This window comes from Triturus cristatus, chromosome 2_1 (genome assembly GCF_964204655.1).
Source record: "Triturus cristatus chromosome 2_1, aTriCri1.1, whole genome shotgun sequence".
In the NCBI taxonomy this organism is placed as follows: domain Eukaryota; kingdom Metazoa; phylum Chordata; class Amphibia; order Caudata; family Salamandridae; genus Triturus; species Triturus cristatus.
Genome location: NC_140581.1, coordinates 476,197,115 through 476,223,038, shown reverse-complemented (window position 1 = coordinate 476,223,038; position 25,924 = coordinate 476,197,115). Strand labels below are relative to the sequence as shown.

The following is a 25,924-nucleotide window of genomic DNA, read 5'->3' as shown; positions in this document are numbered from 1 at the left end:
CAAGGTTGGTGAGGAAAAAGGAAATGGATTCTGTCCCAGCGTCTGGTAAGCGAAAACAAAACAATTAGAGTTAGCGCTCCAGGACTAATTGCGGGGTCAAGGTTATTTCTAATCATTGCCCCGTATGATATGCGAGTGACTCAAAAATGTAATTAATCACCGTTTTAGTTTAGGGAAGACATCTCGCTGTCACGGTTTAGCGTGTGACTGGGGGAAAAAGAACTTCGATTCCGCCGCAGTATCTGTTGAGCGAAATAACAAAACAATTAGAGTTAACACTCCAGCGCTGATTAAAAGAACAAGGGAGCTGTTGTCTTGGCCCTTCTGCCTATTTTCTAAACGCTTACCGGGAGGAAATTTTCTAATGCTTTCAGTCCTTCGTCTCAGTCCAGATACGCAGATCAATGTAGACGCTGCTCCGCATGATATGCGAGTAACTTAAAAATGTAGTTAATCACCGTTTCAGTTTAGGGAAGACATCTCGCTGTATCGGTTTTGCGTGAGGCTGGGGGAAAAGGAATTGGATTCCACCGCAGTATCTGATGAGTGAAATAACAAAACAATTAAAGTTAACGCTCCAGCGCTGGTTGAAAGAACGAGGAAACTGTTGTCTTGGCCTTTCTACTTATTTTCTAAACGCTTACCGGGGGGAAGTTTTCTAATGCTTTCAGTCCTTCGTCTCAGTCCAGATTAATGTAGACGCTGCTCCGCTGTTGGTCCGCTGCTTTCAGCGAAGCGAGCAACGACCAGTTTGATTGTGAGCAGCTGCTTATATACCGGCAAGGGCTGTGCACAAATCACGTCATAGGGTAGTGTCAAAGAGGTGGCTATGGATTCTGGAGAGACTTCGGAGTGAAGTGTTTTATGGTTACAGCTATGATGGCTGAAGGTAATGCGACAACAAACCAGATATGTTAGTTTCTGACAGTCTGCAATGCAGTCGACAACAGAGAACTCGTGGTAATGGCTCAGATGGATGAGTTAAAGAGCCCCTTGATGATATTATGTATGTGTCCAAAGGCTTGGCGATGAGCAAGGAGAAAAGAACCAAAGGAGGGTCTATTGTGGCAGTTCACGGTAGTGTTTAATTGAAATCAAAATCGTTTTTTTCTAACAGAGGGATGCATTACTCTATTACGATGCTTAAATGATAGCATTCTCCCAGGGTAATTCCTCATTGAGCCCCCTTGTCTTGGAGTCCAGGAAGTAGATCCAAAAGACTTCTCGCTTCTTACGGATCCGGGTACTGTCAGTGCCCTTTTGAATGCGGACCCTTTCTAAGATTGTCCAACGTAGGTCCTTTTCAGTGTGGTTGGACTCCATCCAATGTTTGACCAATGGTGCTGAAAGATTATTTCGCCTGATGTTTGATTTGTGTTCCCCTATGCGTATTTTGCATTCTCTGCCAGTCTCTCCTACATAGGGGATTTTACATGGGCATAAGATAACATAAATACAGTTTGATGTTTTACAGTTGGTCATTTCGTTGAGCTTGATGGTTTTATTATTGATTGCGATGGTGTCGTTGACAATAGCGTTAGGGCATGCCTGACATCCTCCACATTGATGATGTCCTTGAACGGGGGTATTGCCAACAATGGATCTCCGTGTCAATGTGTTTCGTTCTTGAGGTTTGGCTCTGACCAATAGATTTTTTAAGTTTTTGTTCCTCCGGAATGCAAATAAAGGCTTAGGTATCTTATCTGCTTCATTGTCCAGATTTAGGAGGTGCCACTGTGAATTGATGATTTGACGTATTTTATGGTTTATGGATGAATGTTTAATGACACAAACCAATTTTTCCGTCTTGCTTTCTTCCCCCTTGGGTGTAAACAAAGAATCCCGATTGAAATATCTGGCTCTCTTGAGGGCATCCGTATGGGAACATATCACCGGCCGAGCCAGGTCGGGAAGGTAGCACCGCCACTTGAATGTATTGTGGACTGCAGGCTTCGCGATTCACGGAAACCAGATTGCAGAGTGACAGGTTCTGTGCATACATTCCACTGGCTCTGAACTGAAGGCCCTATACAAGGGCATGATATGATTTTACAGAAGGCAGAACCCAACATGGGTCTTATGGTGGTAGGAGGACTACGAGTCCCAGAAGTCTGAGGATGACGTCAGCCGATTGGAGAAGATAATTTGACAAATCGGGACTCTTTCCCCCTACGTCTGCACGCTGTAAGCCGCCCCGTGAGCAAGGAGCAGAAGGAGCTTCGAAACGCGTTGGGGCTCAAATGAAATATTCAGCGCTGTTGCCAGTTTGTTGCCGAATAAAGGACTCTACCAAAAAGGCTGGGTTTGCCTGTTACTGTGTGCACCTTCAACTGTGGCAAACGTATGGGAACATATCACCGGCCGAGCCAGGTCGGGAAGGTAGCACCGCCACTTGAATGTATTGTGGACTGCAGGCTTCGCGATTCACGGAAACCAGATTGCAGAGTGACAGGTTCTGTGCATACATTCCACTGGCTCTGAACTGAAGGCCCTATACAAGGGCATGATATGATTTTACAGAAGGCAGAACCCAACATGGGTCTTATGGTGGTAGGAGGACTACGAGTCCCAGAAGTCTGAGGATGACGTCAGCCGATTGGAGAAGATAATTTGACAAATCGGGACTCTTTCCCCCTACGTCTGCACGCTGTAAGCCGCCCCGTGAGCAAGGAGCAGAAGGAGCTTCGAAACGCTTTGGGGCTCAAATGAAATATTCAGCGCTGTTGCCAGTTTGTTGCCGAATAAAGGACTCTACCAAAAAGGCTGGGTTCTTACTGTGGCAAACGTATGGGAATATATATATATATATCAAAAACCGCAATGGTAGCGAACCGCTACCGTTAGCCCTCCCCCTACTCACTTGTGATGGTGGTCCGCAGCGAGGTGGCAAACCTCTACGTATTCCGACAACGCTGTGATTCCCCCTTTCCTGAATCCCCAGCAACCACGGACACCAATTGAGCTTCAAACCGGTCTTTTTAATGAGAGCAAATAGGCAAACAATTACTCTACGCGTTTCGGGATCACACTCCCTTGATCACGAGTAAGGCAAAGTAAACCAGGAAGTACAATAAATAGTCATGTGATTCCTTTTGGTAAACAAAGAAAACAAAAGGAATCACATGACTATTTATTGTACTTCCTGGTGGTTGCTGGGGATTCAGGAAAGGAGGAATCACAGCGTTGTCGGAATATATATATATATATATATATATATATATATATATATATATATATCCACACTTGAAAAATCCTCAAGGAAGACGCACTCTCGAATTACAACCCAAAATAGATGTATTTATATATATAATATATATATTATATATATATATATATATATATATATATATATATATATATATATATATATATATATATATATATATATATATACACACACACACACACACACACACACATACATAAACCAGTAGGTAGTTAGAGGTTTAGGGGTGATTTGTCAAGCGGCTGCTGAAAAAAGGAGGGTCCCAAACCGCGTTTTCCCCATGCAATGTTCCTTGGGGATTTTGGAAACAACTACATCCGGAACCGCTGAACGAAATTAGATGAAATTTGGCAGAAAGTTAGCTCTTGGTCCAGAAAGAGCCTTTTTTGTAATTTGGTGCAAATACATTCAGTAGCTTTGGAGTTAATAAAGAAAAAATAAATATAGATATCTAGGCACGCAAATGCTCCGTGGATCCAACAGATCTCATGGTGAGATCTAATTGGCTGCCAAGACTTCACCCAGGAAGTGTTGGCAGCCAATCTTAGGACTCGGGACAGAGCCTGAGGCCTGGTGGTGTGGGTCACTTCGGAAAACAGGACAGGAGTTTTGTGGTGCCGTACACGGCCCATACAGGAAGGCAACAAGCCTTGGAAATGGGGTACCTGTATCTGATTCTTTTGCAAATGCTGGTTCTAGAGGGACACATTTTGGATATTACCATTTAGAAGTGATTTGTATATGTGAACCACAGGATTGTATTATGATTTATTCATCTGAACGCACGTTGTAATTATTTTAATCGGAAGACTCACACTTTGGCCTCTGAATGAGCAAACATTTTAGTCATCAGGACTTAATATTGAATTGCATGTGTTTTCAGACTGCAATACCTTTTATCTTACGTCAAGAAGATCTTTGTGCAAATGGGAAATCGCCAGGGGCTAGGGAGGGGTAGCTAACCCACCGAGTATCCGGACATGAATGAGAGAACTTGACAAATGTATGGTCGCAGAAAAGGAAGTATTTATGACACGTGGGTGCCCGAAGAAGTGGGATAAGAAATGGGGCAAATGGAACGATTACAGCGGCGGTATATGTATTTCCCCATCGATAGAATTAGAACTGAGACGTGATAGAATTCTAGATGTTGTTTCTATGTAAAAGCTATTTTTCCCTTCGCAAAGTATTGTCATACTGTACCATGCTGAACTGAGGAACGTGAATGTATGCATATCTACCGCTGAACCTAATAAAAAGTTAATTTAAAAAAAAGAAGATCTTTGTGTTTCCCAGTGGTTCAGATCTCTTGCCCTGATGAAGCCTTTGTAAGATGAAACGCGTTGGCTGCGCTATCTTGGAAATACACAATAAAGAAAAATACTACATCACTAACCAAGACCCACAAGCAGCTGTTTCATGTTGAATCTGTTCTTCCATAATTGTTTCTGTTGCCTCCCTTTCTTTAGCATAAAAACGTTGTCTACTGTGTGGTCAATGTGCAGCTGACCATTGAGGTGGGCAACGGTTTCTGTTTATTGTTGTGACTACATCAGGCGGTGCGGCTTTGAACTCCCTGGCTGGCTTCATTTCCTGTTTAGATACTACTAAAGAAGGACTGTCCTGCTGCTTGATGTCTGCCCTGCTGTCTGAGGAGGAAGACTGGACCTGCACCCTTCAACCCAGGCTGAAGTGACTCCAAGGACCAGCCGACTGACCTCCTATTCTTCCTACATGTACACAACAAGCTTCGGAGGCCCCTTTGCAACTACTCAGCTGACCTGCTGCAGCTGGACCTGCCTGAACCTCCCTGAGTACTGCTGGCATCTGCTGGAATGAGTTATTGATCCCCAAGAGGTGCCTCCCAGGTCCTGGACCCTTGGTGCGCCATCGGTCGAGCTCCTCCTTGAAGGAAAGATGAAATCCTGAAGTTTTGGGCTCTCTGCGACCGCAAATGGGCCAGTTTGCGCCAAAATCTTGTTGTCCACTGATGCAAATCTTCGGTGAACCCCGACTCTTCACGCTATCACGCTACAGCGACCGTGAGCGATTACCGGTGACACAAGATTTGCACTTCTCACTACAGCATCGACAGCCCACTGTGACCGCCAACGTGAATCTCCAGCAACGACCATCTGTGATGCCCAACAGGATCTTTGCACTACAGCAACGACCACCTACGACGCCTGACAGAAATGGCCATCCATGACGCTCTCCCTCCTCCTCGAGGCCTCCTCACTGTGAACAAAACTTCATGCTGGACTTTAAAATGTTACTTTTTCAGTTGGACTAACCTGGTCCCTGTATGCGGCCCATGCTCCATCGTGATCGGCCTGGACTTGTGACTTTCACCCCGTCTCGCATGACCAGATAACCACAAGTGCCACTTTGTGCTTTAAAGAGCCATACTTACCATAAATCTTTGAAACTGCATATCTCTGGTTCTTTTGATTGGATTTTTGTCATTTTGGTGTCAAATAGTTTATTACATATTATTTTTCTAAATTGCTGTGGTATTTTTCTTGGGTTTTGTTTTCACTTTATTAATGTTTGCATACTGCATAAATACTTCACACATTGCTTCTAAGTTATGCCTAAATGCTTTAGTGGCAAGTTACCAGAGTTTTAATCACAGGATAATTTAGTGAAGATTGTGGTTCACCCTAACAAGGCTTGTGGCTGTTGCTTGAAAAGGGCTATGCAAAATAATCGGGAGAAGAGTACTAGCTGAACCGTGCATTAATGAAGGGGCAATTATTATGCAAAGTATCGTGCAAGGGTGATTTTTCAATCACATTTTCATTAGCAAAGGCTGTAACTTCACAACAGTGCCTGCTCCCTTCAGTTGTATAAATAATAAAAAGTCAATTAAACTTATAAATCCAACATTTTTATTTCAGGATTACACGCGCTGATGTTCTTGTAAAACTTCAGATGTTTCTTTTAACCTTTAACAGTAAAGCAAACAATAAATTCCAAAATAACAAATGAACAACATTTTTCCCAACGAAGAATAAAAATTAAAGATAAAAACAAACATCACTTTATGGGAGAACACGAGCATGTGATAACATACACTTTAAAACCATACCAACAAATATCAAAATGTGACTGTATACATGATTTTGATATAGTGACAAACATAGAGGGGTTGAGGTAAAAGTATAAACTTCTCTCAGGAGACCAGAATAAAACTAGCCATATTCATAAAGTGTGTAACTAGCAACCTGACAACATTAAGTAACCGGTTTGTGAATATTTCACCAAAACTAAAATGCTAAACTCAGTGTGGTGGATACATTTCTAAACATAAGACTTCTTTTGAAGAATTAATTTATTTGGGCCGTTATACTAGGAATATTGACTAAACATTCCCGGCAGTACTCCTGGGCAATTCAAATCATCTCAAACGACTAAAACGTCTGGATAATCCGATGAAGCCTCCAGCATATTGGCTGTTCATGTTCAAGGTGATCCAACACTTTCTCTGACTTCCTTTGACAATTTACTTTTTATGTTATTGTGTTTGGGAAGGCAATCCTTAGGCATTCCATTAATTTGAATGCTCCTCTATTTAAAATGCAAAGTCCCAGTTGTTTTGAGGCAAGTTGGCCTATCAAATGCTCTAATTTGGGATTGCTGAATCGTTTGAATCTCACCTACAGAACTATAGGTTTCAGCAGGGCGAAAATATGTGCAGGTCTGGTTCACAGTGTTATAATTTAACCCACAACAGTCCCACAAAGTAACCCACAATAGTCCCAAAAAGCAACTATGAGCCACATGAAAAATAACACCAAAAGGCTGACCTTGCATCTGTAAATAGTGAGCTGCAGTGGCTCTGAAAAGGGAGTTTGTGTTGCTATATAAGAGATGGTGATATCTACAAGTGACAACAAGCTAACAACACACGTACCACCATAGATGATCTCAAACTGAGCACAAGCAGATAATCACAAGTACTAAGTTGAAAAACAAGACAACTGCCAAACACTACATTAATATGAACTAATGTGAATGTTCACACACAAGAAACAGTAGGTTCCTTTATTTATCTATGCCTGACTTACCCCAACACCCCAGAATGGTTCTGCATGTACTTCAAAAATCCTATTATAGAAAGACTTACACATTTGTTCCAAACTTTTAAGAGGATTTAAAAAAACACCCTAAATGTACTTTGTTCCAAAGATCATATGAATGAACATCTTCAAACCAAAGCACTTTTATGCTGCTAGTCTGCCTCTTTTCCTAGGTCTACCCCTTTGTCCCGTAGCTTTTCTCCGTAGGCCCCTTCTTTCCCTGGCAGGAGCTTCTGATTCTGCCTCTTCTGAGCTGCTTTCAACAACCTTCTCCACTGTGGACTCTTCTGACTGCTCATCTGACTGGCTCTTGTGCCCATCGACATGGTGCTGGAAAGAAACATCTTTAAGTTCAACAAGAACGACAGAACCTTGCCTGAGACCCTCGTAGGCATCAAGACTCTCTAGCACACCATGTACTGACACCTTAAGTGTATCTTTTATTTGAGGAACTACATCAGGTGGAGCATCTTCAGGCACAGTGCACTCTTCCGGTGCTTCACCTTCCATGGGGTTTGGAAGGCCATTGTCAGAAGGTTCTTCACAATGTGGCACAGCAACAGCATCTGCGCTTTCAAGGTCTGTTTTCTCTTCAGGGACCTCTGCGTCTTTAGCCACGCTTTCATCTGTCTCCGGACTGATGTGATCTGGGGTGGGGCTTTCCATATCTGTTGGACTTATTGCCTAGAAAAGGTAAGGAGAGTTACAATGTGCTCCAATTTAGCAAACACAATAACGCTGTGGTACTGAGCCCAAAACAGAGAAGGCAAGTCCATCAGCCATTACCGTACACAAATGCATAGCCCCCAGCCTGTGCATAGAAGTCTAATCTAGTCTCTGTCAATTTCCATGGATCAACCCTAAATAACGAAAACATTGTGCACAGATGCTGGAAAGATTTGGTGCACTATAAATGTACTCAAAAAGGAGAAGGAGGTGGACCACTATAAATGTAGCCATGGTGTGATTGGTTAGGTGCCTGGATAGCCCTTGAAACAATCAAGATGCTATATGAAAAGGATTGTTTCACCTTTGTTCAAGTGAAACAACATTTTTATGCTTGTTTATAACATACAATTGCTCTTCAAGTTACCTGCCAGTATTATCCATTTGGACCATCTTACTATCAGTCACAGCACAGCTGCACTGCTGCACTGCTGTCAAGCTACACAAGCATGCCTTATTAGGCATTTCTTTACCTTTATAAAGCTTGTTACTTTTTATTTAAAAAAATACACAACTGAAACAACAGTATCAGTTAAGTAATAATCATACCAAAAGCAACTGCCAAGTAATTAAAAATGTATGAAAGAGTACAGTTGAGAGGGTTAGGTTTCTAAGGCAAATGATAATACAACAAGTAAAAACATGAAATAGAGGTGCATGCTACATGGCACCTGGCATCTTACTCGAGATGTGCACTAGTGCAGAGTGCTCCACTATGGCTTACCTCTAAACTGTCATCGCCCTTCACGCCACGTTCTATAAATTAATTTCACACTTGTTGCAGAACATCTCCTGATGCACCATATACTAGAGAAATCATGCTGTCACCAGTTCAGACAAATGTATTGCTTACTGAAGAGAAGGCTCCAATGGCTGATTCCTTTTCTTTCACTGGCATTACTATTAAAAAGGTGTTTTCACAGTTATGGATTTGGAAGTTGTACAAAATGACCACATTAGCTGAACTGATTGCTCCAAAGACACTGCACATCACCACCAACTCATACATCTGATACATTCACTGGGATGTTGCTTGATAATAACTAACATTCAACATTAAATGATCTTAGATCAACATCTTAGATCAACCACTCCTCTTCAACCTTATGCTTCTAGATCAACAAACCCAATGCTTTCCCTTGGCCAACCCAATAAGACATACTTTGTAATCAAACTAAAAGTAGAATCCCACTTTGGACATCCCTCCATTGCTTCTCAGCAACACAGACGGTGACAGACAACAACACCTTTTCAGAGTCTAGCATACAGCTAGCTATGAATTTTGATCAATTCTTTAAAATATACATGAGAATTGGCTCTGGAAATTATCGAGTGTTTGCACTGCAACACAAGAGGGGATATTTTACATCTAAAAACTATACTCAATATCACACATTATTCATTATGTTATCAATGCATACTCTAGTCCCACCATTACCACCATCATTACAACTCCCAGTACTACTATTATCGCTGTCATGAATACCTTCATCAATACCATCACTCTCAATTTTGCCACCATTACCACCTCTACCACCACCAATATTTCCAGCACCAGCATTACCAGCACCACTGTTACCATGAAGAGAATTATCACATTCACCACCAACAGGTTTCAACATTATCCACTATTAACACTACAAGCATTACCTTCAACACTAACACCGTTACCACCACCATCATTAGGTTTGTGTGTGTGCTATCCATACAAGGATTGGCAAAGCCAATAGGTTTGACTTATAACTGACAATGAAAATTAGACATATTGGCTTTGCCCATCTTAGTTTCTAAACCCTGAAACCCGGCCTTACTCTCCATCATTGACACCATACTCTATATATATTCTAGACAAACAATCATCCTTATAGCTTGCTTTACCAACTGAGGTATACCCACCTTGAACTAAACACACATGCTTCGATCAGGTAGATAAGCACTAGCCAGCCTTAACATTGTGCGGTGCACACCACCCATTACAGAAAAACTGGCAAAGCTAGACTATCTAATCCACTGATGGAGGTTCCTATGCAAATGTGAAAACGTAACAATCTGTCTAAAATAAGATTGACAGGAGGGCAGTGAAGCATCTTCATAAGGCCTGCTGGAATTGGGGGAGGTGGGGTTGTAGGGTTTCAGGGAACCACTTTCACCCTTGAAGAGGTCGGCACCATACACAGCAAAGAGATTTTCAGTTGACAATCCAATGGAAGTAGCCAACAAGGTCGCAAAATGGGTGGAAGAATGGCTGCTCAATACTTTGTTTTTTACAATTTACCAGGGGATGCTTCTGTAATCCTCTGTCTAGCCATTAGTATTCACTGGTAAATATGTGACCCACTTTGTTTTAAAACTATACAGATGAACAATAAACTACATTTGTAGTTCTGCTCCCTGCAGGCATTAGCACCCAGTGGTAAACACGCTCTTAACCTTTTGCACCACCTATAGTTCTTCTCTGCCCAGCATTTACAACCAGCTGTACATTTTCTCTTACACAATATGGGCCATGAAGCTTAGTTGCTAGTACAAACATGTAAAGTGCCACCCTACTAGTGCTTTTCTTGGTTAGTACATGCATTGATGGCTTGCTGTGGGCTAGAATAATTCATAGAATTCTCCATAAAATAATTTGAAATATTTCACCACCCACATGCATTCCTGTTCAATGGGACCCTGTACCGCTAGACCCCTGGTACTGCTATGAGGACTTCTTTTGCTCCCAATCTGGCGAATCTCTTCTTAGGCTGGTGGGAGGAATAGATATTTGATGACACCACCCTATGTACTTAGATGTGAGAATTGAGATTCTGAATTGCGAAATACACACACGTCTGTTTAGAAAAACCACAGCCGGTAATAGTCTTCTCCCTGCCCTTAGTGGACACCCGGGCAATCAGAAATTGAGCATTCTGTACAGTGAATTATTTAGGGCATGGAGGAACTGTAGCTCGGATGAGGCATTCCTGTCAGAACAAAAGGTAATGGTGCAAAGCTTCAAGGCACAGGGCTACCCACAGTGGGTACTCAACAAAGCCATCAAATGCTTCAGTGGGATCAAGAGGGAATCTCTTTTGTTAAACAAAACACTCTCTGAGACTGACAAACCCACTTCCACAGTCATTCTCACATACAATAGCAGTGCCAAGCAAGTGAGATATATCCTGACCAAGAATTGGGCTATACTTAGTTGTGATTCTATTATTGGTCATGAGATCGTCCAGAAAGTCAGTATCACCTACCGCAGGGCTAGGTCACTCAGTGATACTTTTATCCATAGTGACATCGCTCTCACTTAGTATTCAGGTGCTCACACATTATAATTTAGCTTGCTCGCCTATTTGTCCTGAAGATGATCTCAAACAATTGAGATCGAAACGCCGTCGACCCCCTACAACATGAACTCCTCCATCTCTCAAAAATTCTGAGGAGCTTCTATTATTGTTGTCAATGGGATGTCTTTATTTTAACATCTCCATCACTTTTTCACGTCACGCTTATTGTCACTTATTGTGTGCGCACCAGAATACTATTGTTTGGAAATAAATAAATATCTGTGATATATTGACCTACATCTCCCTCAGAATATTACTCATCGCTCCCTTAAAGAATAACGGGACATATTGTAGATATGTCCCGTTATTCTTTAAGGTAGCGGCAATAGAAAATGATCGCCGCTTTTGCATCCGTTTGCAGCCGAAAAGCGGCGATAATTGTATCGCCTAATTAGCAAGGTCACGCTAACGCGTGAAACCTTGCATTAGCGCACGAATTCCTAACGCCCAGCTTTGCATCTCTAATGAGATGCAAAGTGGGCGTTCCTGACCTGACATGATAGGAGAAATGTCGCTAGGCGACATTTCTCCTATCATCAAGCCCCACGCTATGAAGCATAGCGGCAAGAAAAGTAGCGATAACCCCTGTTATCGCTACTTTCCTTACGCCTGCTTCAGGACTGACTTAGCCATGATATCCTATGGAAGGTGGATATCATGGCTAAGTTTGTGAAGCTCTATCAACAAGCTAACGCCACATTTCGTGAGATTATCGCTAGGTTTCCAGCGATTATCTCACGTTAGGCAGTTAGCGCTAGGATTTTTATCGCTTTTGAGATAAGCGTTGCTAATAGCACGCTATCTCAGCGATAAAAATCCACGTTAGCTGGCGATAATTATCCTAGCGCTTAGCGATAATTATCGCCGGTTGTTGCTGATATGCCCCTAACTTTCTACTCTCTTTCCCATTAAAGAAATTGACAAGAGGCCCCAAGTGGAAACATTTTCTTTATAGTGTGTCTAAAAGCAGGGTCATAACTTCCTTCTAAGGCCTGTGATTCAATTTTTGCAGTGTGCATTCCTAAACATTTGAACCCTTATAACCTACCTTTGGGTAAGCCCCGAGATCCAGTCCTCTATTCCACTTATCCTTTGGAAAGGGAAATGCTCAATTTTGTCCAATTTGCTGGGAGTCAGTGTTTTAGATTTGCTCCATAAGTGGGTCTCACTGACTTGTTCTATTCAAGTGGACAAGAAGATCAGAGGTATATAGTGATAAGCAGTTCCGCAAAGCTAAATTCCATCTAAAATATCTGAGACCTTTTTGCAGAACTTCTCTATGGCAAATGCAAGGTGTGAAGGTAAGAGCGGGCATCACGATGATGAAATGTTTGAGAGTGCGAAGTTCACCCGTACCATCTCTGTTGGTTCTTCATATAGCAGGCATACATTTGTAGTAAAAATTGAACTAAGTTCAAATTGGTGTGGATGGTAAATAGGTATTCCCAGGCTAAGTTGACTGCCAGAGAATCATTAAGTCTATTAGCTAGGGCCAGAGCAATATGCAAGTAATGAATACTGTGGTCCGTAGTCCACTGTGGCATGAAAACATTTTGATCACACTGGATAGGGGATTGAACTGCCTTAACTTTAATAAACTTAGCCAGCTTACTCTACTCAACGTTGACGGAAACTGGATGACTCATATCTGTAAGCCGCACGTCAAGGCTCTGTATTACACTAAAGAACAAGTTACTTACCTTCGGTAGCGCTCGTTCTGGTAGAGACTCTATCTAGATTCCTCCCCTTTTGAATATTCCCCAGGCGTCAGACTGGATCCAGAAGCTTTTCATCAGTACCTCTGTGTGCCAGTAGGTGGTGCCATGCGACTCTGCACCAACACTATTCTACTCGAGAAATGACATCACTTGTGCATGCTGACATCAGTTGCTTTCAAGACTGTCCATGCTACTAGATGGAGAGCCCCAGAAGCAAATTGGTAGACCAGTGGGCAGATTCCTGAACTTGGGATCTAAATAACGGATAGAGTCCAAACACAAAACAGGGAAGATGGGAGGGTTGATGAGGAATCTGCGAATAGATTCCCTAACAGAAAGAGTTTTACCGAAATTATGTAACTTGTTCTTTTAATAGAGACTTTTAGCTGTAGATTCCTCAGTTTTTGAATAGATACCAAAGCAGTACCTAATTGAAGGTGGGTTGTGACTGGACTGAAAGCATAACGTGTTGTAGAACGGTGCGGGAAAAATCTGCCCTTCTCTGCAGATCTGACTATCTAGAAAATAGTGCTTCGTGAACGTATGGCGGAAGGCCTATGTAGCCACCTGGCAAATGTCTAGGAGAGGGACCCTGGTAGAATGAGAATGCAGCCTTTCTGGAGGCTGCTTTTTTAGACAATGTGTAGCAGATCTTAATGCAGAGCACAATCCAGCGGGAGTAGTTCTCTTCTGCACAGCCTTTCCTTTTTTGCTTCAGCGAACCCCACAATGAGCTGATCGTCCACCTGGTGTTCTTTGGTACAATCTATATAGAAGCTCAGTGCTCTCTTGGGGTCGAAGTGATAGTGTCTCTCTTCCTCCTTAGAAGGATGAGGCAGGGCATAAAACACTGGCCGGGTGATATTTTGAAGGATAATGACAGATGTAAAACTGTGTCACAACTTTTGGCAGAAAGGATGCCCGAATCCGCAGGACTAGTTCATCTGTAAAGAAGGCAGTGTATGGCAGGTTGACACCGAGAGTTTGAACCTCGCTCATACACCGAGTTGATGTTATGGCAATGAGGAACACTTGCTAGAGGGTGAGGAGCCACAGTGGACAGCTGTGAAGCGGCTCAAATCGAGTGCACATTAGAAAGGTGAGGACCAAGTTACGTTCCCACAGTGGCATGACGAAAAGAGAGGGAGGAAACATATGTTGCAACCCTTTTCAAAAATCTCAAAACGATGGGAGATTTGAACAAAGAGGGCTGATTTGGCAACCGCAGAAAAGCTGAAAGAGACTAAATGTATCCTTTAACTGTCCCCAGGGTAATGCCTTGTCGGGCTAAGGAGAATACAAGAAATAACACATCAGATAACTTGGCCTGAAGGGGATCAATCTGCTGAGAAACACACCAAGCCACAAATTTGTCCTGACGGGCGTCTACATTTTTTTTTGGGGGACGCCTGGCTGTCAAGATGATATCAACCACCTCCAGAGAAAGGTCATAGGTGTTCAGCTGTTGCTGTTAAATCTGCATGCACTAAGGGGAGATTATAGAAACCTGCAGCAGGAGGTCCTCCCGGGTGGTCAGCCTGATCGGAGGACAGATGATGAAGCCCAGGAGCTCTGTATACCAATACCGAAACACCAGGATAAATTGGACCTGGTCAGTCCTGATCTTCTTGAGAACTCAGGGTAAGAGTGGTATTGGTGGAAAGGCATACAAGTGTCACAAGTTCCACTCGAGGCGGACCGCATTTCAGAGCAAGAGACGCCTTGCAAATTCCAATGCACAGAAGTGCTGACATTGCATGTTGTCCAACATATCGAACCAAGGTGCTCCCTATTCTCGGAAGAGACCCTGCACCACCTCATGATCTGCTAGGTGCTGGCGGCAGAGTTCGTCCTCCTGGAACAGAGTTCATGACCCCACCACACGTTGTTTATTGTAGTGCCACATGGAGGTGGTGTTGTCAGTGAGAACCTGTACCAGACTCCCCTTGATGGATAGAAGGAAGGCCTTCAGTGCAAAGCGGACAGCCCTCAGCTACAGAAGGTTGATATGGATCCAGGACTCCGCAGGAGACCAGAGGCCTCTGTTCTCCCTAGTAAACGTATTGGTCTCCACTATCAGCTCTGGGTGGGGAAAGGAGAGGGGTCTGACACAGACCCAACAGCAGTCCAGCAACTACCACTGCAGATCTTCTGAAGTCTTCTCTGAAATCTGAACGTGGTTGGAGAGGTCCACTTGATGTTAAGCCCGCTGAGACTTCAGTAATCACTGCAGAGCCTTCATTTATCACCTGGAGTGCCCGGCCAGCAAGATGCTGGAAACCACCAGTCCTTATAACCTTAGAGTCGACCTCACTGAAATCCAGGACAGAGGCTGAAAGATCGGGATCAAGGCCTGGACTCTCTTTCTTGGGGGAAAGGCACAAAACTGAACCATTTCCAGAAAGACTCAGATCAAGGGGAGCATCTGAGAAGGAGTCAGGTGCGACTTCAGCATGTTGATAGTGAACCCCAAAGATAACAGAAGGATCACTGTAGTCTAGAGGTGGTGGACGACTGCCTGGGGTAAGCGTACCTTCAACAGGCAGTCATCAATGTCGGGGAAGGCTGGCACCCCTGACCTCCGATGATGTGCTGCCACCACTTTCATGAACTCCCGAAGGGCACTGAAGAGACCACAGGGGAGCAAAGGAAACTGAAAATGCTCCTGTCCCACCACAAACCCCGGGTAACACCAGTGGGCAAGCAGGATAGCTATATGGAAACCGGCATCCTGCATATCCAATGTGGCCATCCAGTCTCCATGGTCTACGGCAAATAAGACATGGGATAATGTGAGCATTTTTTATATTTTCTTCCGGAGGAAGGTGTTGAGAGGGTGCAGGTCAAAAATAGGCCAGAGGCCTTTATCCTCTTTGGGCACCAGGAAGTAGTTTAAGTTACAACTATATCCTACTTTTGCTTGTATTTCCTGCTGCAAAATGGAAAGATGGTCCTCTGTCAGTTGTTGGTGAGGTGGTGAAAAGGGGCGGTGACGCAGAAAGGAAGGGAAAGACATAGCTCATTTGACCAATTTACAGGACCCACCTGTCTGAAGTTATGCCTAGCAACCAAGCAAGAATCATTGAATCCAGCCTCCCACCATGTGGCATGCTCCACTAAGGGCAAGCTAAAGGGGTGGCTGCAGGGGAGGTAGTGGACTGGGCTGCCTGCTGACCTTGAAAATGGGGGAGGTAGGCACCATGTCCAGAAACTGCCGGGCTCCATGCTGAGGTTAGATTGATTGGCGGTATTGGTACCTCTGCCAAAAACGCAAAAGGAGCGGTTGGGCTGATGCGGATGGTGAGGTGGGGCTGATAAGCCCAAGGAGCATGCTGTGGCCCTTCTTTCCTTCAACCACTTGACAGTGAAGTCTACTTTGTCTCCAAACAGGTCAATCCCATCAAACAGTATGTTCATAAGGGACAACCAGACATCGCCCGAAAAAACGGTGGACTGCAGCCAGGCGTGGCGGTGAATGACAACACAGGTGCCGATGGCTCACTCGATGGAACAGGTGGTGTTCAAGCCACAACGAATCGTGAAGTAAAGCAGTTTTGTCCTCAAGCTCTTTCTTCGCTGCTGCATCAAAAGATAAGTCAGAGACCTCAGTCACACTTTTGTTTTCTGATGTAGTTCTGTTGCTATGACTTTGATTATCGCTATTACTGGTCAATCTTTCCTTCCTTGTATTTAGGGTCCTTATTGGCGGCCGCGGGAATGCTCTGTTGCTCGTTTGCGGCCGCTCATTACTATTCTCAGCAGAGCCACGGGGGCCGACGTGTGGCTGTCCTCCAACTGCTAGAGGGCCTGTGTTTGCGCCCCAAATTAAGCAAGCGCTTTATCTAACTGATGTGATCAGGCAATGCTGTCAGCGGCAGACATTATAAAAGGCCGAGCGTTTCCCCGATCGTGCGCATGAGTATAGTCAGTGCTCCAAGCATTAGCCTGGAGTCAAACACCCCGAGGGTTGGTACTAAAGGCTTACCATAAGGAACACAATTGAACACCCCCTCAGCGTCTGTACTGGACTTGTGTCCAACGACAGCACTACAAACACCCACTGGGTCTGTATTCATTCATAAAGCTTACAGCAAGCCTATTTAATCATACCGGACACCGACCCAAGCTGTATTAGTTGACCACTGTAACCAAGGACGTACTGTGTCCTTGCGGTGCTGCATCCTCAGACATGTAGCTTGCTGCCCCCAAACTGCCTGGGTGAACCCCAGCCCATATACCCTCTATATCTACGCTTTCCCTAGGGAGGCACTTACCTCCATCATGACTACAATAGAGCAGTACGACAACTCTTACATCGAGGAAGAGGAGGTATCCTGCTTCCCGGTGTCAGATGAGTTTCGTGATGCAGTAGATGCCTCAATCCATAAGGCGGTCTCAGACGTGATTGCGCTTTTGGAAAAGAAATGGCTCGAATACGCACAGAAGTGCTTCCAAACACTCCCTTCAAAGACCTATCTGGGCCCTCGCCCCCCCCTACCTCCTAGGCTGCCCGTGCTCCCTGAGAACCTGCATAAGCGCCCCCAGGGTTGGACCTGAATGTTTTTGCTAGGCTAAAGAAGACTTTTAAGGGCCATGCCTTATGCCCGAGCATGGGGGAATTCCCATGTTCTACTTTTCGTCCCCTTCTTCTCCACCGGCCTCCGATGGTTCCGCCGCGGGATCGGATGACGAGTTAGAGCAGGAAAGGCCTTGGATGCCACAGAGCACTCCCTTGAGGGCAGGACTGCCCACCGGCACCCCTGAGGGTGTGGAGTCTGATATGTTGAATCCTGAGTCACTTATGCACACCCAATCAGCGAAAGTCGCCACCTATTTAGCTGGGAGGCTACATAAACCCTTAGATCAAGAGATTCGGGACCTCCTACGGGCCGAGTGCCGCAGAACTTTTCTGGAAGGTAAAGTTGCGGCTATGCTGGAGATAGACCCCAAGATTGCCACATTCTTGGCTAAATATGTGAGAGATCCCAAGAAGGGCATTGACCGCGCCTGGTTATCATGCCAAGATAAGCTGTTAGATCTGACTGGGCCACTGACAAAAATCCTCGACATGGTCGAGGATGTGGAAAAAATTAGGGGCCCTTATTTCCCCCGAGGTACTCTCTAGTTGGGACCAATGGGCAGTGGTGTTCTTGGAAAACGCAAAACGTGCCATATCTTGCGTGAGGTGCTGGTCTCTCCTCATTAAGATTGACCCAAAGTTAGGGGATCTGGTGACCTTGAAGGCTGGGCACGTTGCACTCGGCAGGCTCTTTGGGAGCGATTCATCAAGGAGCTCAACATGTTTGGCTCCACATTTAATTTGCTTGATAAAGCGCAATCCTCAATCAAGTGCATCTTTACCCCTGGGTTTTCACTGGGGCCAGTCGTGGCAAGGGGCACTCGGCAGGCTGCCTGCAGACACATGCCCCTGGCATAGGTCAGTCATCCAGTAGAGGTCAGTACCAGGACCCTGCCAGATTTGGGGGATTCTACCCTACAAAGGGATATCCAAGGCACAGAGGTTCCTGAGGAGGTCCCTGTTGGCTCACCTGGTGAGTCTGCAATTGGTTTCTCACAAGCACTTGGGGGGCAGGTTGGCAAATTTCATACATATCTGGAGGACTCTAACTACTGTAGCATGGGTTCTGCAGACGGGACAGGGTTTCCACATAGACTTTTACGGCTCCCCCTTCCAGCCACGCCCGCCTCGACCCATCACCTTCTTGGGCAGAAAGGCAACTGTTATCCACACTGAGGTTCAAGAACGCCAATAACTCCTGGCCAAAGGGGCTATCTCCCTAACCAGTCCCCACCCCTCAGGTTTCCTCAGCAACATTTTCCTTTTAGAGAAACATGATGGGGGACAACCCCTGGTGATAATTCTTTGGGAGTTCAACGAGTGTTTGCCGCCACTTCAAGATGGAGGGAATCCATCTTCTCCGAGACCTTCTCCGTCCCAATGACTGGCTGGTTCACCTGGATCTGAGGGACACTTATCTGACGATCCCAATGTCTCCGCCACATCGTCAGTTCTTACAATTCTAATAGGAATCCCAGACCTTCATATTCAACTCCCTGCCTTTTGGTCTCTCCCCTGCCCTGTGGTGTTTCACCAATGTGCTCAAGCCAGTGGTCGAATTTCTGAGGGCTTTTGGGATCCGCATGATAATCTACTTAGATGATATACTATAATATATATGTCTCATGGACCAATGCCCTCAGGCTCTGACGTTGCACCTTCGGAGGGCAGTATATCTCCTTCAGTCCATCTGGTTTACCATCAACCAAGAGAAGTCGGCCCCCATCCATTGCAATCTCTGATCTTCCTGGGGTTCATGATCAACTCGGTGGACTCTACCTTGAGCCTACCATGCATGAAAATAGCAAAGATCTGCCACAAAGTGCGCAGAACCATGGCAAAACCCTCAACTTCTCTCTGATAGATCGCCAGGTTAGTCGGCCTCCTGTTGTCCTCCATACAAACCATTTTTCCAGGGTTTCCTTCACTTCTGGGCCCTGTAATGCCTGAAGACGTCTCACTTGCGTTGTGGCCTCACTTGCTCTTTGCATGTACCCCTCTTGGATAAGGCTATGGACAAGCTTTAGTGATGGCTCACGGATATGGAGGCCTGGAACGGGCAAACCATTTCAGTGCTCAACTGGACTTAGTAATAGAATCTGACGCCAACAACTCAGGTAGGGGGGCACGGTGTGGGTGTTTACCATTGGAGGCCGATGGTCTACGTCAGAGCAAGCCATGCACATCCACTGCCTGAGCTGATGGTGGGCTCCTTTGCAGTGAAGTGCTGGACAAGAGAACGTGCCCAATGCTGTGCCCTTCTAAAAACTGGACAATGTAGTGGCTATCCGCTACATCAACCACCTGGGGAGTATGCGTTCCAGAGCTGTAGGACCTGGCAAAGAGTTTCTAGGAATATTGCCTCGACCACCATGTACTAGTGGTTGCGTATCATCTCTCAAGTTAGGACAATCAAGTGGCAGATTGGCAATCTTGCCACTCCAAAGATACGAGCCAGTGGAAGCTGCAACCACAAGCGTTTCAAGCCCCGAAAGACAGCTGGGGTCCCTTCACAGACAATCTTTTCGCATCCCGGCTGGACTGTCATCTTCCATGGTTTTTCAGCTGGAGACCCAATCCAAAGGCATTAGCGACCGATACCTTTCTCCAGGACTGGTCCATGGAGATGGGTTATGCTTTCCCACCATTTGCGATGCTAATGTAGCTACGGCACAGACTTGCTACCAGCAGGTAAACCTGGTGGTAGTATCCCCGATCTGGAGGTCTGGTTTCCGGTTCTTCTGGAACTTTCTTGGGATTTTCCAATTTTTGTAATCCACGATCAGTGTCTCCACGCAGAACCCACACCTGTTGGCGGCTTATGGTGTGGAGGATTACAGGTCACGCTGGCAAGTACCAGGACTTTCGCGCACAGCTGCGGACCTCCTGTCCCGAGCCTGGGCGGACAATACTGTTAAACGATGCAGTTCGGCCCGGACTTAATGGTGGGTTGGTGAAAGCAGCGGGACTTGGATCCTGTGGGGACAGATGTTGTCCACATCTAAAATTTTCTGGCTTTTCCGGCGGACTTGGGCTGGGCTATAGGTCGGTCAACACCTTTAGGTCTGAGATTTCCGCTGGACATGACCATGTGGGGAGTGGTTTTGGTGAACATGTTAGACCAGAAGATTCTCAGGGGTATCAGGTTGTCTCTCCCTCAAGAACCGAGCTACTCAGTACTTTGGGATGTTAACAAAGTGTTGAATCTTTTCCTCTCCTGGCCAAGGAATAAATATCTTTCTAGGAAGCAGTTGTCAGCGAAGCTAGCTATGTTATTGTGCTTATTCTCTTGTCGCCTGGTTTCAGATGTCCAGGCTCTCGACATTAGTGGCGGCACCTTTAACCCAGAGGGGGTTTCCTTCCATGTATCCTGTAGGACAAAGTCCAATTCGAGAATTATCTCATATACGGCTTTCCCAGGTTCCACTAAACTCTGTTTTGTTCGTTGCCTCAAGCAATATGAGTCGATGACCAAGGAGTTTCGGCCTCATGGGGAGAGACAGCTGCTTATTGCCCTGTGTAAGCCTCATAGAGCTGTCTCAACCCCTACAATCGCAAATTGGGTGCGCTGGGACATGCAAGAGGCTGGTATAGACACAAAGCTAGCATACCTGTTTCTTTCAATTTTGCGTTAATTGATATTGTGTTACTTGCTGATTCGCCTGAGTTTGAATTTTATGGATGGATTCTTGCAGGATCGGAATCTTCCAAACAGGAGTGAAAAGTCCACAGTTGGCTATGGTCACAGAAAGAAAGAGGACGAGGACAGGACGGTGGCTGAAAAGGGCCGTGCGGAGCTATGATTGGACTATTGTATTGTGAATTCTCATTTCCTTTGGAATGATGGGAAATGTAGTTTAGTGTTCTTGATAAAATGGCTGCTGTTAATAAAACTGCTGAAAGTTTTGGCATAATCCTTGCCTCCATGTCGTTAATAATATTGAAACTTTCTTTTACGATAGCTAGGAAATTTTTCATTAGCTGCAATAAAGTATTTTGTGCCCTAAATTGTGAAGTGCCGCTGCGGTAAATCAGACTTAGTTTTTCAACCACACATCCAATTACATTTTAACCTTTTGATTACAGATACAGTCTTTATAAGTGACTTTCAATAATAATAATCGTTAGAATGTTAGAACATGGAGAAAATGGATGTTGGCCTATGAAATGTGAGAGCCAGCTAATCATCTCTCACCGTTGTGTCACTAATCAAAGGCTAGAAAGAACCAGTGCCAACTCAATAAATATGTAATGTTTGTAAACATGGTCACTTACTATTACGTATAGTTAATGAATATGCTACTTACCAGTATGCATCTGTTCTTGGCATGTAGGGCTGCTGACATTCATATCTGTGCATAGATCGCCGCCTAGTGTTGGGTCCGGATGATTGCACGTTGTTGTCCTGGAAGAGTCTTCGAAGTATCACGAGATAGGTGACTCCTCCCCTGGACCATGGTGCGCATGGGCATCCTCTCCATCCTTAGATTGTTTTTCGCCATTGTGGCAGTGATGAAGTAGATACAGTAAGTGATGACCATGCTATACAGTAATTCTGAGTGCTGCAGCCGCTACAGGCGCCGGGGAGGAGGGTGGGCGATATGAATGTCAGCAGCCCTACATGCCAAGAACAGATGCATACTGGTAAGTAGCATATTCAGTTCGAGGCATGTGGGCTGCTGAATTCATATCTGTGCATAGAATACATAGCAGTACCTCCTATTAGCGGCGGCTACCCGTGCCAGCTGCAGCAGTCTGAAAAAGAGTTTTGAGAACAGCCTGTCCTACAGCTGCCTGCTGTTTTGAGTGTACATCTACACAGTAGTGTTTGGTAAATGTATGTATAGTGGACCATGTGGCTGCTCTACATATTTCCTGTAAAGGAATGTTTCCTAGGAAAGCCATGGAGGCCCCTAACTTTTGTGTTGAGTGGGCTCGTGGGGGAATCGTTAATGTGCGTTTAGCTTTTTGATAGCAAATTTGAATACATTTAACGATCCATCTGGCTATACCTGCTTTGGAAATGGCGTTGCCCTTGTGTTGTGGAGAAAAGGCAACAAAAAGTTGTTTTGTTTTCCGAAAGTCCTTAGTTCTGTCTATATAGTACATGAGGGCCCTCTTTACATCTAGTGTATGGAGCATTCTCTCTGCGACATTCTGTGGATTTTGAAAGAAAACAGGCAGTTCGATAGTATGATTAATGTGGAACTGCGATATGACTTTGGGCATGAATTTGGGGTTGGTACGTAGTACAACCCTGTTTGCGTGAACCTGTATAAATGGCTCTTGAATGGTTAGTGCCTGGAGTTCACTAACTCTTCTTAACGAAGTGATTGCCACTAGGAAAGCCACTTTCCAGGTGAGGAACGGAATCTCGCATGAATGGAGAGGTTCAAAGGGTGGACCCATTAATCTGGTGAGGACCAAATTGAGGTTCCACACTGGTGCCGGTGGGTGTCTTGGGGGAATTACTCCTTTGAGTACCTCCAAGAAGGCTTTAATGGCAGGCACTCTGAATAAAGAGAGGTGCTGCCTGTTTTGGAGATAGGCCGCTATGGCGGTTAAATGGATACGTATTGAGTTATATGCTAGATTGCATCGGTATAGGTGTAGGAGGTAACAGATGATATTTTGAATGGATGCGTCCAGCGGGTTAATGTCATTGTTGTTGCAGTAAATGACAAACCTCTTCCATTTAGCTGCATAGCAAGCTCTGGCAGTGGGTCTCCTGGCCTCCTTGATGATATCCATACAGTCAGGTGGCAGGTTTAGGTAGCCAAACTCTAAGACTTCAGGAGCCAGATTGCCAGGTTCAGCTGTTGCGGATCTGGGTGCTGAATCTCGCCATGGTTCTGCGTCAAAAGTGCGGGTTTGATCCGCAGCCTTTGATGCGGCACCACGGAAAGTTCTAGAAAGGTGGTGTACCATGGTTGGCGTGCCCATGTGGGAGCAACTAGGATGAGTGTTAGTGAGTGTTGTCGCAGTTTGCGTGCCACTAGAGGTATTAGTGGCGCTGGGGGAAAAGCGTACGCAAATCTGCCGGACCAGTTCATCCATATCGCATTGCCCTGTGACTGTGGATGTGGGAACCTGGCGGCAAAGCTTTGGCATTTTGCGTTTTCATTTGTGGCGAATAAGTCTATCTCTGGATGACCCCACTGTTGGAAGTACGGTTGGAGAACTGACGGATGTAGCTCCCACTCGTGCATTTGGTGGCTGTGTCTGCTGAGCAGATCCGCCATCTGGTTGTCCTTGCCGGGGAGGTGTTCCGCCATGAGGAATATGTTTCTCTGAATGGCCCACTTCCACATGCTCTGAGCCAGATGAGACAACTGTGGAGAGTGTGTTCCTCCCTGCTTCTGTATGTAGTACATGGCAGTCATGTTGTCCGTCCGGATCAACACGACTTTGTTGCACAAGTGTACTTTGAATGCCTTCATGGCTAGGAAGATTGCCATCAGTTCCAGAACGTTGATGTGCATCTTCTTTTGTTGCGTTGTCCATAGTCCCTGCACTGTGTAAGTGAGTACATGAGCTCCCCAACCCTGGAGAGAGGCGTCCGCTGTCAGTATTATTTGTGGAACAGGCTCTTGGAACGGTCGGCCCTTGCAAAGGTTTTGTGGAGTCCACCAATGCAGAGAGTTGTATGCCCGACCGCTCACCAACACTAGGTCTTTTAATTGCCCGTGAGCCTGATTCCATTGACGTGCCAAGCACTCCTGAAGCGGGCGTATATGTAGTCTCGCGTGCGGGACTATGAAAATGCAGGAGGCCATCATGCCTATCAACTGCATGAACACTCGCGCAGGAAGGGAGTGTTGAGGTTTGAACTTTGAGATCAGCAGTTGCATGCTGTTGATCCTCACTAAATTTGGCTGAGCTGTGGCTGCCAGAGTGTTTATGGTCGCGCCCAGGTACTGTTGTACGTGTGCGGGTTGGAGATGTGATTTTGGGTAATTTAGTGAGAATCCCAGACTGTGAAGAAGGTGAATGGTGAGGGACATGTGACTGGCACATTGCTGGGCTGACTTTGCCTGAACAAGCCAGTTGTCCAGGTAAGGGAAGACATGAATGTGTTGTCTTCGTAGATGTGCCGCCACTGTCGCTAGGCACTTGGTAAAGACCCTGGGTGCTGTTGTTACTCCGAAGGGGAGAACTTTGAACTGATAGTGATGTCCCTGAATAGTGAACCTGAGATATTTCCTGTGTGCAGGGTGTATGGGTATGTGGAAATACGCATCTTTTAGATCCAGTGTTGCTAGGAAGTCTCCCTGACTGAGTAGCGGGAGAACCTGCTGTAGGGTGAGCATATGGAAATGCTCTGAGAGAATGTAGCGGTTGAGGAGTTTCAGGTCTAGTATAGGTCTGAGCGACCCGTCCTTTTTTGGGATTAAGAAGTACAGAGAGTACACCCCTGTCCCCTGCTGGTTGACGGGCACGACCTCTATTGCACCTTTTTGCAGCATACTTGGCACTTCCTGCTGCAATAAAGCCAAGTGCTCTACGGACATAGGACGGTGCTTTGGCGGTATGTTGGGTGGAGTGGACGTTAATTCGAGACAGTAACCATTCTGGATAATGTCCCTGACCCACCTGTCTGTGGTGATGGCTTTCCACGCTGACAGGAACCGTTGGAGTCTCCCCCCGACAGGTGTTATGTGGTCGGGGGGCAGGGAGAGGGCGTCACTGTTTGTTTTTGGGGGAGGACCTGGTGTTGCCGTAACCACGTCCTCTGCCCTTGGTGCTGGAGCCACGATATCCACCTCTGTTGGTTTTATCATAGGTACTTTGTGTGCCTCCTTTAGTGTATTGCTGCTGTGACCCCTGACCTCTAGCTGCTCCTCTATTCCCGGGGCGACGAAAGGAGCCACTACGAAACTGCTGCGTCTGCAGAGCCCCCATTGATTTCACAGTGTCAGTGTCTTTTTTAATTTTCTCGAGGGTAGTGTCAACTTCAGGGCCAAATAAATAGTCTGGGTTGACCGGTTGATTTAGGATATTGTTCTGAATCTCCGGCTTGAAGCCTGAGATTCTCAACCATTCATGCCGTCTTAACATGACGCTTGTGTTGATTGCCCTCGCCGCTGTGTCGGCTGCATCCAGTGCGCACCTGATGGATGCATTGGTAAGGAGTTGTCCCTCTCTGATGAGGAGCTCCGCTGCCTCTTTATATTCATCTGGCAAATGTTGGAGTAGTGACTCTAGTGTGTCATAGTGGGACCTATCATAACGGGCCAGGAGTGCCTGTGTGTTGGCAATGC

At 45.5% G+C, this 25,924-nt stretch overlaps 1 protein-coding gene across 5 annotated transcripts in view; it reads right to left on the bottom strand.

Annotated features, from left to right (window-relative positions):
• Nucleotides 1-6,094: 6,094 nt before the first annotated feature.
• Nucleotides 6,095-25,924, bottom strand: part of FAM169A (family with sequence similarity 169 member A) — a 385,897-nt gene continuing 366,067 nt past the window's right edge. For all 5 annotated transcript variants that reach the window (XM_085632310.1, XM_085632313.1, XM_085632312.1 and 2 more), the window contains one exon: nt 6,095-7,992. In XM_085632310.1, the coding sequence (XP_085488436.1) occupies nt 7,453-7,992 (540 nt within the window). In that variant the 3' untranslated portion in view covers nt 6,095-7,452. The remainder of the gene's footprint in view (nt 7,993-25,924) is intronic.